Source organism: Mustelus asterias, chromosome 20 (genome assembly GCF_964213995.1).
Source record: "Mustelus asterias chromosome 20, sMusAst1.hap1.1, whole genome shotgun sequence".
NCBI classification, from domain to species: domain Eukaryota; kingdom Metazoa; phylum Chordata; class Chondrichthyes; order Carcharhiniformes; family Triakidae; genus Mustelus; species Mustelus asterias.
Window position 1 is genome coordinate 60129851 of NC_135820.1, and position 15616 is coordinate 60145466.

The 15616-nt window shown below is 44.0% G+C and overlaps 1 protein-coding gene across 2 annotated transcripts in view; it reads right to left on the reverse strand.

Annotated features, from left to right (window-relative positions):
* ptprt (protein tyrosine phosphatase receptor type T) overlaps nt 1–15616 on the reverse strand; it is a 999403-nt gene that overhangs the window by 404436 nt on the left and 579351 nt on the right. For both annotated transcript variants that reach the window (XM_078236146.1, XM_078236147.1), the window contains exon 10: nt 4030–4132. In XM_078236146.1, coding sequence (XP_078092272.1) covers nt 4030–4132 — 103 coding nt within the window. The remainder of the gene's footprint in view (nt 1–4029; nt 4133–15616) is intronic.

Genomic DNA, 15616 nt, shown 5'->3' on the forward strand with positions numbered 1-15616 from the left:
TACATGGTCATTCAGGGTCAAGATGAATGTGATTCGCTCCTGTGCTGTAGAATGGATACTGGAATGAAGAATATATCATTTAAGATGTTAAGGCAATGGCAAGAAAGACTGACTGTGTTAAACAAATGAAAACGCTTCAATGATAAGTTGAGCTTTGATGCTATTTGCGACTGTCACAAAGGAGTTTTCTCTGCAGCTATCCTGATGTTTCACTCCTTGCTGTTTTGCCTCCAACACAGGTACAACATCTCTCCAGTATTCTTCATTGTGAATGTCAAAGTTATACAAGTTAACACTATGCAGGATCCATTATCCGGGCCGCATTGCATGGTCAAGGGAGTGAAATACCCTTTAAATGCTTCTCTCAATGATCACTCTAGTAGAGGCACATGCTTCACTGTATACTCTTCAGCTGTTATTCTTGCAAATCTTCGAACCTTTGTCACCCATAAGCATCCACTTATTTGATTAAACTTCTCGATGACAGAATTCGTTAAGGTGACCGCAGTCAGACAACACTTGCAGCAAACAAAGGCAACTTCTCAGACAGACACAGACCAGCTGAAAGTTAAATACGTCAAGATAGTTGAGGGGGTTAAAGCTCGGAGCTTTAAATTTTAAAAAATTCATTCACAGGATGTGGGCATCGTGGGCTCGGTCACCGTTTATTTCCCATCTCTAATTGCCTTTGAGAAGGCGGTGACAATCCATCCTCTTGAACCTTGTGTTGTAAGTATATCAACAGTGCTGTTAGCACAGGAATTCCAAGATTTTCACCCAGTGACAGTGCAGGAATGCTGATACATTTCTAATGATGTGGAGACGCCAACGTTGGACTGGGGTGAACACAGTAAGAAGTCTCGCAACACCAGGTTAAAGTCCAACAGGTTTATTTGGTAGCAAATACCATAAGCTTTCGGAGCACTGCTCCTTCGTCAGATGGAGTGGAAATGGTGTATGGCTTGGAGGAAAACTTGCAGGTGATGATGTTCTCAGTCATCTGCTGTTCTTGTCCTTCTAGGTGGTAGAGGTCAAAGATTTGGAAAATGCTGTTTAGCTTTAGTGAGTTGCTGCAGTGTGTTTTGCAGATGGTACACACTGTTGCCATAACATATCAGTGGTGGAGGGAGTGAATCATAATAGAATCCCTACAGCGCAGGAGGCTGCCATTCGGCCCATCAAGCCTGCATCAACAACAATCCCACCCAGAGCTTATCCCCATGACCCCATGTATTTACCCTAGCTAATCTCCCTGACACCAATGGTCAATTTAGCATGGCCAATCCACCTAACCTGCACACCTTTGAAGTGTGGGAGGAAACTGGAGGACATGGAGGAAACCCACGCAGACACAGTGAGAATGTGCAGACTCCACACAGACAGTCACCGGAGGCCAGAATTGAACGTGGGTCCCAGGCACTGTGAGGCAGCAATGCTAACCACTGTGCCACCGTGCCGCCCCCATGAATGTTTAAGCTTGTAAATGGGATGCCAATCAAGCAAGTGCTTTGTCCTTGATGGTGTCAAGCTTCGGGCGGCATGGTGGCACAGTACCTCCGGATGCTCCAGTTTCCTTCCACAGTCCAATGATGTGTGGGCTAGGTTGATTGGCCATGCTAAATTAACCCTAGTGTCAGGGGATTAGCAGGGTAAATATGTGGGGTTATGGGAGTAGGGCCTGGGTGGGATTGTGGTCGGTGCAGACTCGATGAACCGAATGGCCTCCTTCTGTACTGTAGGGATTCTATGATTCTTAAGTGTTATTTGATCTGCGCTCATCCAGGCAAGTGGAGAATATTCCAGCACACTCCTGACTTTTGTCTTGTGGATGATGGATATGCTTTGAGAAACAGGAGGTGAGTTACGGACCATAGAACCTGCTTCTGTGTTTATATGGGTGGTCCCGTTCAGTTTCTGGTCAATGGAAACTCCCTGGATGTTGGAATTTTTGGGGGAAAACACATTAATTCAATAAAGTTGGCTGACTTATTAAACTGGTGCTCTGCAGCCATACTCAATATTCTAATATGCATTTCAGTGACTTAACAAACACGCACCCTTGAATGTTATCGCATGGATCATACATGGCTGCTTGAAATAAGCCACTGGCATAAACATTGAATGCAGTCACCACTTCCACTATCCCAAGCAGATCACCTTAAACGTAAATCTTCATATAGAAGCTGCCACAGGTCTCTAATTGCCTCCTTGGTGAAGCACAGATTAGTCACAGAAAGCATGAAGACCTGCAACTGATCTAAGTCAGTTTTCTGAGGTGGGGAGGTGGAAGGGATATCTTTTTTAATACACTACTGCTACTGTTTCACTCTCTTTTCCTCTGAACTGCACTGGTCCTCCTCATCCTCCTCCTTAGTTTTTTTTATTCATTTGTGGAACCTGGATGTCACTGGCTGGGTCAGCATTTATTGCCCAACCCCAGATGCCCGGGGGCAGTTGAGAGTCAACCACATTGCTGTGGATTCTGGAGTCACATGTAGGCCAGACTGGGTGAGGATGGCAGATTTCCTTCCCTAAGGGACATTAGTGAACCGGATGGGTTTTTCCGACAATCGACAATGGTTTCATGGTCGTCAGTAGATTCTTAACTCCAGATTTTTTATATTGAATTCAAATTCCACCGTCTGCCATGGCGGGATTTGAACCCGACTCCCCAGAACATGAGCTGAGTTTCTGTATTAATAGTCTGGCGATGATACCACTAGGCCATCGCCTCCCATAAACATTACATACAGAACAATTTTCTTTTGGAATCCCAGGACAGATTTCACCATGAAACTAGCTCACTCTGGCACGGCAGCTATAGTGTTGATACAGCCCACAGTGGCCAATGGTTCATATATCTGACTGTAAAATGATATTTGATGCCACAGATAAAATAAATGTTATCCGTATTAATACGTCCGGGTGATAGATTTATATGACGGTTGACCAAAGGGTTCGGTAAAATACTCCAACGAAGATGGTTGTAATTTCTACGGTATTCAGACATTTTGGGCAGGATTTTCTGACCACGCTCGCCCCAAGACCGGAAAATCCTGCCTGAGGTCAATGGACCATCGCAAGGTCTACCCACGCCCATTACGATTCCCGTGGCAGGCGGGATGGGAAAATACCATCCTTTGGTTTCCTGGTGAAATCATTTCCAGAAATTAAAGTGTGTTTTTTTAACAGCTCCTTCAACTGATGTTGTCATCAAGATATTTTGGAATTATCATTTTGTGAAGGAAAATTATAGCTCATTAATTCTTTTCTTGATGTGCAGTTCGACTGATGCTTTGTCAGTGCCGAATGCATTTTAATTCAATAAGTAAACCATAATTATATTATAATGCAGTTTGCAAAAGCATCTCATTTTAATACTATTACGTGTTTAGATATAGTTAAAGAGGGTGTATTGACTGAATCCACAAATTGCGCTGTTTTACGTCATTTCACAATCAACAATTTTTGCCCTGCACAATTCCAATATATTTGTCTCCCAACACAAGTGTTATAGAGAAATCAAGTTGGACATTTCGGCCGCAATTTCACCGGCAGGCCTGCCCTGATTCCGGGGTTGGGCGAGACTCGGAAAATGGCATTCTCCGTTGGCCTCGGGTGGGATCGTACGAACCTTAGGCGGACATGCTGGTAAAATTCCGCCCTTAGTCTGGCAATGACATCTTTTTAAAGAAGTTATAACATTGCATCAATATGTCATTGTCATATGTATATTTGGGCTAAACTGGTTTAACAAAATGCATCACTATCTGGCAATTTCCCATTTTGACCCGTGTTTCCATCAAATAATCAGAGATACAAAATTAAAATCAAAATATGTGCAGCTCAAAGTGGAGTTAAAGCCCCAATCAGTGCATAATCTCATTGAATGACAGGCTCTATGGGCCAAATGGCTCTACTTCTCCTATTTCTTATGCTGTTAGGTTCTTATAAGTTACAAAATAATATACATTTCTGCTGTCAGAATTTTCTCCTCAGAATTATGATTATCTTTGTAGATTATTTTACCTGATTGGAGCTCCTCTTGATTGAGCTGGCTTCAACAGGACTGTGATGGTTGTGTCTGACTCATTCAGAGGTGCATCTGTGTCATACAGTGGCATTGAGGGGGCTAGCAATGGAAATCAAAATTCATCATAAGCAGGAGGTAGATATCATCAGATTAATGCACTCTTAAAACAGTCAATCATTTCATTTTTCAACTCTTATTTTTCACTTAGGATCCCTTATTTATGTCCCACTGTGCTTCCAAGGTTGCTGTCAATGGCCTGTTCCCAGGTCTCAGCACTGCAACTCCTTACTGGTCAGTAAGAAATGCTATACTGGTGACGCTGGCAAGCTGCTTGTGTTTAGTTTGTGCTCCTCACAGCCAAGGAATATGTTTCAAATACCCTACAAATGAGAAAGAAAGGGATATATGGTGAATATTGAGCATAGGGAGTTAAGGATAGAGGAATTAAAGACGAGGCCTGGATGAGCACTTGGCACGTCATAATATTCAAGGCTACGGGCTGGTAGATGGGATTAGGTGGAAGTTCAGGTGTTTCTCGCGTGTCGGTGCAGACTCGATGGGCCAAAGGGCCTCTTCTGCGCTGTATGATTCTAAGGCCGATAATGATGGTTTTACGCAGGTTCTTGATAGGAAGGGAGGTGCAAGGTAGAGGAAACTAGGTAGAGTTCTAAATTCAGGGGCAGACTGGCTGTATGAATGGCCAATAGCAATGGGGGGGGGGGGGGGGGGGGGGGGGGGGGGAAGGGGAATGAGGGTTATAACAGCCCAGTGTTTAGTCAGCACCCATGATCCGTCCTTGAAATCCCTCCTGTCCTATCAGGAAATCATAATTTTATCCTTGACCCTGGTCTTTCCCTTCCCTCGGATTTCCCAACTGAAACTGAAATTAGCTAGGAAATTTCAAATTCAACCTTCGGCCTAATCCCCCAGCAGCTATTATAGGGCCACTGAACATTTATTAAATTTAAACATCTCTAATGACTGCTCACATGGGAGCTTTAATAGATTGAGATTTTATTGGTGGAGGTTTTCTGCTGTTTGCTTGTGTGCTGGCCACATTCACTGACTGTTTTATGAACTGTTAAGTCCTAGAGGTCAAGAGATGCAATCAAGCATGACTCACTGATATAAAATCTGAAGTCTTCCTTTAAATGAAATATCTAGTATCACAAAAAAATACTAAAATACCTCCGATCTAATTTGTTAGTTGATATTGTCTATCCTGGCAAGGTCAAATTATCTTTAGGGTATTGCTATTAATAGTCTGATTAAATATGACGATTCGCCTGTGTTAAGTGAATATTAAATACTTGACAGATGTGGGACAAGCTCACGGAAATCATTTCAAACGGCAGACACTCAGAGGTTAAAAATTGGATTTTGCATCTGCAAAAGGTACCCACTCCAAAGAGTACCTTTGACCCACTGCTTGCTGGACGGAGTAACCAACTTTCTTAGATCTTCAGGGTTTGTCCTGAGCCCTCATTACTTTAAGTCTGTTGGCCGCGGCCCTATATCTGTTCAGAACCTCTTTCTCCATTCTCTCTCTCCCTTTCTTCTTAACTGGGATCTCTCCTGGTTCACTCTCCCTGTTCCCTACCTGGGGCTCTTCTTTTGGAGTACCTCCCTGTCCCCTCTCCCTGTCCTTTGCCTAGTGCTTGTCTCGGATATGGCCCCCCCATTCTTGCTCACATGGTCTGGGTTTCACACCATTTCCTTCGTTATGCAGGTTCACTGGGTCCGTGCTTGGTCCAAAGAGCTACAAAATGCCAGATTGCCCACATCTTGCTTGCTCCCAGTCCGGACACATGCACAAAAACCGCTGAGATCTTTTGGGACTTGGAGTTTCCAACCTCTGCCCAATGAGAAGGTGAGTCAGATATTGTAACACATATTAGGAGTATGATGGAATGCTTTTCACTTGGTTGAATGAGTGCTGCTCCAACAACATTCATGAAACTTGACACTATCCAGGACAAAGCAACCTCTTTGATTGGCACCCTAGTATTTATCTTAAACATTCATTCCCTCTACCACCATCGCACTGTGCCTTTTAAAAGATGCCCTGCAGTAACTTGATAAGGGTCCCTCGACATCAATTCCAAACCCTCTGCCACTTCGAAGAACAAAGAACAAAGCAGCCACTCCCTGCACATACCCCTCCATGTCACACAACTATATTATACCTTCTTCAGTGTTGTTGCATCAACATTCAGGCATTCCAGAACTGTGGCTGTACCTACACCAGAAGGACTGCAGTGATTCAAGAAGGTTACTCAGCACCACTTTCTCAAGAGCAATAAGGGATATTATAATGCAGAAAGCCAGTTGTTGATGGATAGTATTGGAGCCAATCTTTACTCAGTCTGACATTTACTTGTGAAATTAAACATTACAAGAATACCACCCTGAATTTAACCCCACTGCAATTTCAATGCATGTTTTATATGTGCGCTCAAGTGAAACCTCTGTTACTGCCAACCACTGGCACACAATTAGTGCAATTAATATACAATTAAAAAATATGGGAAAGGAATGTTGGCTTAACCAATGACACTCATGTCCCATTAATAATTTTTTAAAAAACAGGTCCTCCTCCCACTGTCCCTCTCGGAGTTAACTGAGAGGCACTCACCACATGTTCAGTCAACAAGGAAGTGCAAGATAAAATGATAAATAGATAGAGAAAATAATATTAAGAGAACGGAAAAAAATGATAGGATTGAGAGAGATGAAAATTGACACAAAGAGACCGTTAGAAAAACAGTTTGTTAAAGTCTCAAACATCAAATAAGACCTGAAAGATTGAGACTCCACACTTGTAATGATTAGGTTTAAGTAGCAGAGAGACTCTGGTAATTGCAGCAATTAGTATGTCATTAAATGGATATTAGGACTTAATACGACTTGATCTAACCTTAAGTGACAAATTTAATTGGACCCAAGTTTTGCAGAGTTATGGCAATGCTGCAGACCTTCCAAATGGCAAGCAGAACCCTGATTCAGATGTTCTGCCCCATATTTCTAATCGATCTCATTCTTGCCAGCAGGGGAAAGCCAAATACATGAGGAAAACACAAACTCAACAAGGCCATTTGCACTCAGCTGAGACCAAAAAAGACCCAGTTTTCACTGTAGCAAAGATCTTAGCCTACAGTGTGGGAGCCACACTGTTTCAAAGTAGATGTAAATACTCTTAAAGAGCAGGTAAGATTTATGGAACTGTTATGATGTGACGTTAGTTTGACCCCAGCTTCATCGCAATAATTTTAAAAAATGTCTATGAGGGATTAGTAAAAATCCACTGTTCTAACAGTTACAGTAGATGTTTCCTGATGTTAACTAAGGGCTCCTTAAAAATGTTTGGCTGCTTTCCACAACCTACAGTTATCTCAGCAGGAGACCTCTATGTTCAGAGTTTGGTTGACAGCTCAAAGAAGTTGATAAAAGATTAGCTGTCTTTGTTATGGGGTACGAATAAGAATTATAAGGGAAAAAGTGCTGGATAAGGTGGGAATGTTTTGAATGGGCTTTCATGAGAATGTTTTTGTATTATAATGAAGGCTGTGATAGATATTTAGACCCTTGTTTTATTTAATCACAAAATGGTTTCTGAGGTCTGCCCCTGGTGGATTCTGGATAAGTTGGCACAGAGGGAGTAAGGGTCAAGGGTGGTTGATGGGTTGGCATAGCTTGACATGCATTGCCATGAATGGGAAAAATGGAATGTGTGGAGAGGTGGAGGGAATGAGGAGTGAGGGCCAGGGGGTCAAAAATCTAAGCAAATAATTGGGGACGAAATTTCGAAGAACCAAAGTGGCATTTTAAACAGCCCGTTACGTTACTTGGATATTCCTGTGGTCACCTCTGATCTGTATTCGGGGGCAATTTGTACTATTCCATCACCCATTTCTCCTCGCCACTCTCCGCACCATGAAGATCCCACCATTCAGGGCAGTTTTTCTCCCGAGGTGGGAGAAGTGAGCTGTGAAATTTCCTGACTTGCGTTATCCGCCTTGGGAGCGAAAATCCATGCCATTGTTTCCAGAGTACAAGTACAAGAATAGCACACTGCTCAGTAGAAACACAGAAACCCTACAGTGCAGAAGGAGGCCATTCAGCCCATCGAGTCTGCACTGACAACAATCCCACCCAGGCCCTATCCCCGTAATCCCACATATTTACCCCGCCAATCCCTCTGACCTACGCATCCTGGGACACTAAGGTGCAATTTAATATGGCCAATGCACCTCATCCACACATCTATGGACTGTGGGAGGAACACAGTAAGAATTTTAACAACACCAGGTTAAAGTCTGCGTTTAAGACTGTTGGACTTTAACCTGGTGTTGTTAAAACTCTTACTGTGTTTACCCCAGTCCAACACCATGGGAGGAACCCAGAGCATCTGGAGGAAACCCACGCAGACATGGGGAGAACGTGCAAATTCCACACAGACAGCGACCCAAGCCGGGTCAGCAGGAAGGAGGTGAGGTGGCCAGGTGCAAAGGTGTTTGGGTGATAAAGGAGGGTCAGGTAATCAGAAGTGTTTATTTGCTCGTGGAGGTTGGGAGGGTAGTTGGGGAGTGGGGGTGGGCTCGTGGTGGGATGGGAGGAAATTTGTGGGGGAGAGGGGGGAGAGTAGTTGAGAAGCTCCCTTGGAGTCTGAAGGTTGTCTCTAACCTTCCTTGAATGTGACTCAGGCTCCACTGCTGTAAGGGATTCTGAGATATTCCACCAATACCATCGGTCCCAGTTGAGGGATGGACGTTGCAAGATGCCCCTTCCCCCAATTGGAGGATACTGCTATCTGACATCCCCTGTAGTTCCTGAGCTCCTTTCGCTCCATTCTCCAATGGTAGAGCTAGCTTAGTGGCCTTCTTTAGATCCAAATTGGATTCTGCCAGTAATCTCTTTTTGGACTGTCACATTGCTAATTCCACAGACCAGTCTATCACTCAACATGTCGTTCAGGGGTGGCCCAGATTCACAGTGCTCTGCTAATTTTAGCAACCTGGTCAGAGATTCAGTGACATATTCCCCAGGGGTTTCCCCAGGTAGGCTTCATGTTTACCAAAAAGAGGCATTTTTCTTATCAGAGGATTACTTGTCTCGATTAAAGATGGTCTGGAGGGAAGAAAGAACACTCATTTTACTCCTCGTTGCCAATGTAATATTCTTACTGAGGGCAGTCTTCCATCACCAATCACCCTTTATTTACAGTTTGTTTGAAGTGCCGTTCAGTGGCTACAGAATATACCTCAGCCCTGAGTCTTTTGACTATCGGCCTGAATGGGGGCAGCTGGATTTAAACCCCCTGCTGCTCTTTCCCTATTGGGCTGGCCTCCACTCCCTAAAAAGGGAACTTGTACTCCACAAGGTCGAAGGAGAGATCTACTGACAATCCCCCATGGCCATCATAACAGTTGGTAATTCGATATTGTAATTCAGCAAGCATATAGAGGCTGTAAATGGTTAACTATATTTACCTGACAGAAATGAAGTAACCAGAACTGATAGCTGTAATTGGATATTGATGACTTCAGAACAAATGTCTACTTGTGATAGCTGTATGCAAATTATTCAAGACAGAACTGAGAAGCATTTTCTTCTCTCCGTGGATCATTAATGTTCCCCCAGAGAATAGGGAGACAGAGTTATAGGGATTTTTACGGCCTTGCTCGATCCGGAAAATCCTGCCCGAGGTCAACAGACCTTCCCAATTTCCGCCCCTCGCCCACTCTGATTCCCGTGGTGGGCGGGGGGTTTTAGAATTCCAGCAATTGTATCTATATAAGACAGAGTTGGATAGAGTTTTGATCTACAATGGAGTCAAGCGCTAAGGGGGGAGGGGGCATGGAAGGCAGCTAGGAATTTTTACGCCATTCCTTGCTTGCTCCAAAATCCAAATTCAAAATCCAACTGAATCCAATTCATGGTCCCCGCAAGAGAGACAAACAAGATCCAAGCTGATACGATAAGGCATTGCACTCCATTTTGGGCTTGATCTTAGCCAAAAGCCAAGGTTAAGATCACAGTCAGATTAGCGATGATCTTGTTGAATGGCAAAGTAGACTTAGTAGGCCAAATGGTTTACTTCTGCTCCTATTCCTTATGATTTACATCTGCAAATTAGTTACAAAATGATAGTTCTTAATTAAAAATCTCTCTGTCTCTCAAGATAGCTTATCTCAATAACCTTCATCGATCTTATGTTTCTTTACTCTTCAGAATTTGGCCTTCATTCCAACCATCTCTATTCACTCTACTATTAGTGCTGGAACATTCTATTCTTGCTGCTTCTCTTCCTTCTGTCGATAGCCTTACTTCAAAACATACCTCATCAATCTTTTATTCCGTCATTATCCCAATCCTTTCTGCCCCATTTACTGGTCTCATTATTTACCACTTTGTGAAGTGTCCGAGGTCATTTTCTTACATTCAAGACATTCTATAAATACAAGCTGCTGCTTTTGTTAAAGTTGTTCATTTTTGGAGGAAATGTTTCCTTGCAGGTTCAAGTTGGGGTGGCACGGTGGCACAGTGGTTAGCACTGCTGCCTCACAGCATCAGTGACTCGGGTTCGATTCCCCGCTTGGGTGACCGCCTGTGAGGAGTCTGCACATTCTCCCTGTGTCTGCATGGGTTTCCTCCGGGTGCTCCGGTTCCCTCCCACAGTCCAAAAGACGTGCTGGTTAGGTGCATTGGCCATGCTAAATTCTCCCTCAGTGTACCCGAACAGGTGCTGGAGTGTGGTGACTAGGGGATTTTCACAGTAACTTCATTGCAATGCTCATGTAAGCCTACTTGTGACACTAATAAAAAAACTTAACTTTTAATGTTTTTTCATGCGTTGCCTTTGGCTTTGTGCCATCCGGGTGTAAATCATTGGGCATTTGTAGCTAGATTTACAGCAATAAAAGTAGGTGATATTCCCCTCCCATCATTTAATCTTTGTTGTTTTATTTTTATGCTTACTCATCATTTGTGAAGAGATTATACCATTAGCAATTTAGCAATGGAATACCATTTATCATCAGAAAGGTGCTTCCCCTCAATTATCCTGATCATCAGCCGTGTATGTTACTCCACCATTGGTGACACATTGAAGCAGAATTCCTACATTTTAAAATATCCTTCAAAATTGAAATGTGGGTCCTTAAAATTCATTTTAAGAATAACAGGAATAAAACAACTCTGGGCTTCTGTCAAGGGAATTTCTTGTGTTTTGATGCCATGCAGTTTGGTGTTTAAAAGTGCACCATCAATGTACAGGGAGTAAAGCTGTGGGAATTGCAGTTATCATGGAACTATGTACGGAAGCAAATAATACAATCCCAAACAATGCAATCCCAAAAATACCGCTGAGAACTTCGGAAAATCCTGGTAACCTATTTCATAGATTTTTGTTTTGATCTGTGTGATCAAAATAAATCAATGTAACTGATTCCAAATAGGCAGCATTGTGAAATGGTAACCCCAAAATGGAATTTAATTTATTCAGTCGATGTGAATGAGTGGCACTGAGAATAAGACATTTATCTATCCCATCCAGAAAACAAACCAATCCAAAGGTATTTTGGTTCTGGTCGCCACATTCCCAGGAGAACGTGGATGCTTTGGAGATGGTGCAAAGAAGGTTTACCAGGATATTTTAATTTACTCTGACCAGTCCTGTGTTAAAGTGGGGTTATGATTTATTTTGTATCGCATTCTCAAGAACAAAGAACAAAGTAAAGTACAGCGCAGGAACAGGCCCTTCGGCCCTCCATGCCTGTGCCGACCATGATGCCCTAACTAAACTAAAAAAAAATCTTTCTTTGCACTGTCCACATACTTTGGATAATAATAAGAATTTCCGCCACAGGCTCAAGACAACCAGCTATCAGTGGATTGAAACATTTAAATTCTGTACATGGTGAACTCGTGCTTTGTCCAGCATGGCTGCAGACACCCTAGCTTCCTTAACAAGGATTTGTTGAATTATAGAATACTGACCGTCTACCAACTTCATTACTCCTGTGTGAGGTTGCATTTGTTTCCCAGTCTGTGGTGCAAATGGCACTCCAATTTGTCTCTCAAAAATAAGCCATGAACAAACATTTCTGAGAAGCCACATTTTCAAGAACTTTAACTCATTTCCTCAATTAATTTATTATTTATTTTCCTTTTCACAACTAGAAATTAACAGACAACGCTCAAAAAGTGCAGCTGATGACAGGCCAAATGCTGCAGGATCATCTTTGTACTAATAACTGGTACAACTAATTGAAGTAACTTGCGTAGCATGGAAAGTGCTGCGCTATAGATTCCATCCTTCAAAACTGGTAAGTTTCCCTATACCTTTAGAAATAGTTAATGCAGGGGACCACCGTGATCTTAGAATATCAAGACAGATGCTGCCATTACTGTTAACATTTGGATGATAAATTCACGTAATAAATGCAACATGCAAGTAAAAAGATCATTTGTCCATTTACACCAACACACACATGCACACAATGCCAATGCCTCATTGTAGATGGGAAAGTTTAGAGGGTTCATTAACCAGTGTCAAATACATGCAAAAACTAAAAATGCAGTGTCTTGATTGTTGCCATACAAATGTTACGTTGACCATGTCAGAATTGAATAGTGTTAAAGAAAGTTAGTGCTGAAATTGAAGATAATCTGAGCTACTGAAAAAGGAGAAAAGCCAATTTAGGGAATCCTGCAATTCACCGACAATTGACCAATGTTTTTTCCTGGCAGAGGTCAGAACAGTGGCCTTAAATAGACACATAGAAATCATAGAAATCATAGAAACCCTACAGTGCAGAAGGAGGCCATTCGGCCCATCGAGTCTGCACCGACCACAATCCCACCCAGGCCCTACCCCCACATATTTTACCCGCTAATCCCTCTAACCTACACATCCCAGGACTCTAAGGGGCAATTTTTAAACCTGGCCAATCAACCTAACCCGCACATCTTTGGACTGTGGGAGGAAACCGGAGCACCCGGAGGAAACCCACGCAGACACGAGGAGAATGTGCAAACTCCACACAGACAGTGACCCGAGCCGGGAATCGAACCCGGGACCCTGGAGCTGTGAAGCAGCAGTGCTAACCACTGTGCTACCGTGCCGCCCCTGGGGGCATCTGTAGCTAAAACTACAGATGCCCCCAGGTCTCAGCCTACTGAGACCAATTGTGTACAACTGGGATCAGAACCATTTTTAATCTCAGGATTCAAGTCTAAGAATCTTTCAAGTTCAACTCCAATTGGAGCAACAGACCAATGTACTGGAATCTTGCCACTGAATTCACTCCAGGTGCAGATCACTTCATTCAGTGATCTGATCAAGGGTTTCCCAGTCAGCACTCTCCAACGTTCCTTCCTCAAACTGAACAGTCCTGCAGAAGAGTCATATGGACTTGAAACGTTAACTCTCTTTCACTCTCCACAGATGCTGACAGACCTGCTGAGTTTATCCAGCATTTCCTGTTTTTATTTCAGATTTCCTGCATCCACAGTATTTTGCTTTTTATTAAAATCTTTTCAGGTAAAATGCAGAGTAATGTGAAATCCAAATTGCACCGCAACAGTCATTTAAGAGCCAAACATTGCTCTACTCCAGAGCCTAGGCTACGTAGAAGATCATAGAGTCATAGAGGTTTACAGCATGGAAACATGCCCTTTGGCCTAACTTGTCCATGCCGCCCTTTTTTTTAATCCCCTAAACTAATCCCAATTGCCTGCATTTGGCCCATATCCTTCTATACCCATCGTATCCATGTAACTGTCTAAATGCTTTTTAAAAGACAAAATTGTACCCGCCTCTGCTACTACCTCTGGCAGCTTGTTCCAGACACTCATCATCCTGTGTGAAAAAATTGCCCCTCTGGACACTTTTGTATCTCCCCTCTCACCTTAAACCTATGCCCTCTAGTTTTAGACTCCCCTACCTTTAAGACACAGGTTTACTTAGAAAACCTTTTTGGAGGTTCATTGCCTTACAGTTAATAAACACTGAGCATAAAAAAACACAATAATACCAATTAATCCCTGTTAACCCCATTAATAGGCATGTGCAAGCCATAAATAATATTCAGTGTGCAAATGCAGTTGTGGGCTTTGAAAATCAGAACACTATTGGGAAAAATACATTTTAGACACTCATTATTCACGAGGTTTATTTAGGCTGCATTTGGAACAGTGGCCACGATTCTTCCAAAAGCGCTACATTGGTGGGAAAACTGTTCTCGATCCCGACTGTTTTGTCAGTTCAGCTTCTCACCTGAATCTCCCCACTCTGTCCACTGCAGAGGTCCCAGTCGTGAATATCATTAAAACCCCGGGGGGGCGGGGCCTATCCACGCCGGAGTCTGACAGTTCTGGAACTCTGCGCAGTGGCTCCAATCTGTCAGACTTCCCATTTGCTGGCCAGCTCGATTGGGACCCACGCAGTGCTGCCCCTCTAGCCCCCCCCCCGCCAAATGACCCGATCGCGGCTCCCACAGCAATTCCCGGGCCAGCCCTGACCCCCCCCCTCCTTGTCCTAGAGCGCCCCAATGTACAGCCCGCAGACCCACCCCTGCTGACCCCCCTGGGGTCCGACCCCCCAAACCCTGGAGGCAAGCCCGCCCCAATCGCTGCCCTCCCTCCATCCCAGACCGATCCTGTCTGCAGAGTGGCAGCGGGACCCCCCAACCCCACTGATTTCCCCTAGGCCCCGCCCACAATAGGCCCTGCCCCCTAGGCACTGCCCGATGCCCGACGGCTAGTGCCATGGTACCCCCCTAGGCATGGGCACTTTGTCCCTTGAGCATTGCCAGGGGGCACAGGCTGGCACTGCCAGGGTGCCCATGCCCAGGGGACACTACCCCCACCACCTAACTTGTGGGGGTCCCGATTGCCCCCCTTCATTCCGGCAGGGTCTCCCGCTAGTTCCAGAACAAGGCCAACGACGTGCATCTCCCAGCCCAACCCCGCCAGAAAAGTTGCGGGTCGCGATGGGAGAATCGCAGCCATCACCTGCAGTTCTGGTCGCCACACCACCAGAAGGACGTGGATGTTTTAGAGAAGGTGCAAAGAAGGTTTACTAGGATATTATCAGGTCTGGAGGGTTTTAGGGTATGAGGAGAGGTTGGATAAACTCAGATTACTTTCACTGGAAAGGCAGAGGCTGGGGGGCGACCTGATAGAAGTTTACAGAATTATGAGATACACAGATAGGGTGGATGGTCAGAGGCTTTTACCCAGGGTGACAGGGTCCACTACAAGAGGGCTTAGGTTCAAAGTGAGAGATGGTAAGTTTTGAGGAGATGTGCGGGGAAAGTTTTTTACATAGAGGGTGGTGGGTGCCTGCAACGCACTACTAGTGGAAGCAGGCACGTTAACAAGGTTCAAGGTGTATCTTGATATGGACAGGAGGCAAACAGAGGGATAGAAATCGCATATTGGCACAGGCTTGGTGGGCCGAAGGGCCTGTTCCTGTGCCGTATTGTTCTTTGTTCTTTCTTTCTTTGTTCTTAATTTGCTTTGTGGTTGGTAGAAACAATGGGAATGCATTCACAATAACCTGCGTTTATATAGTCAGCG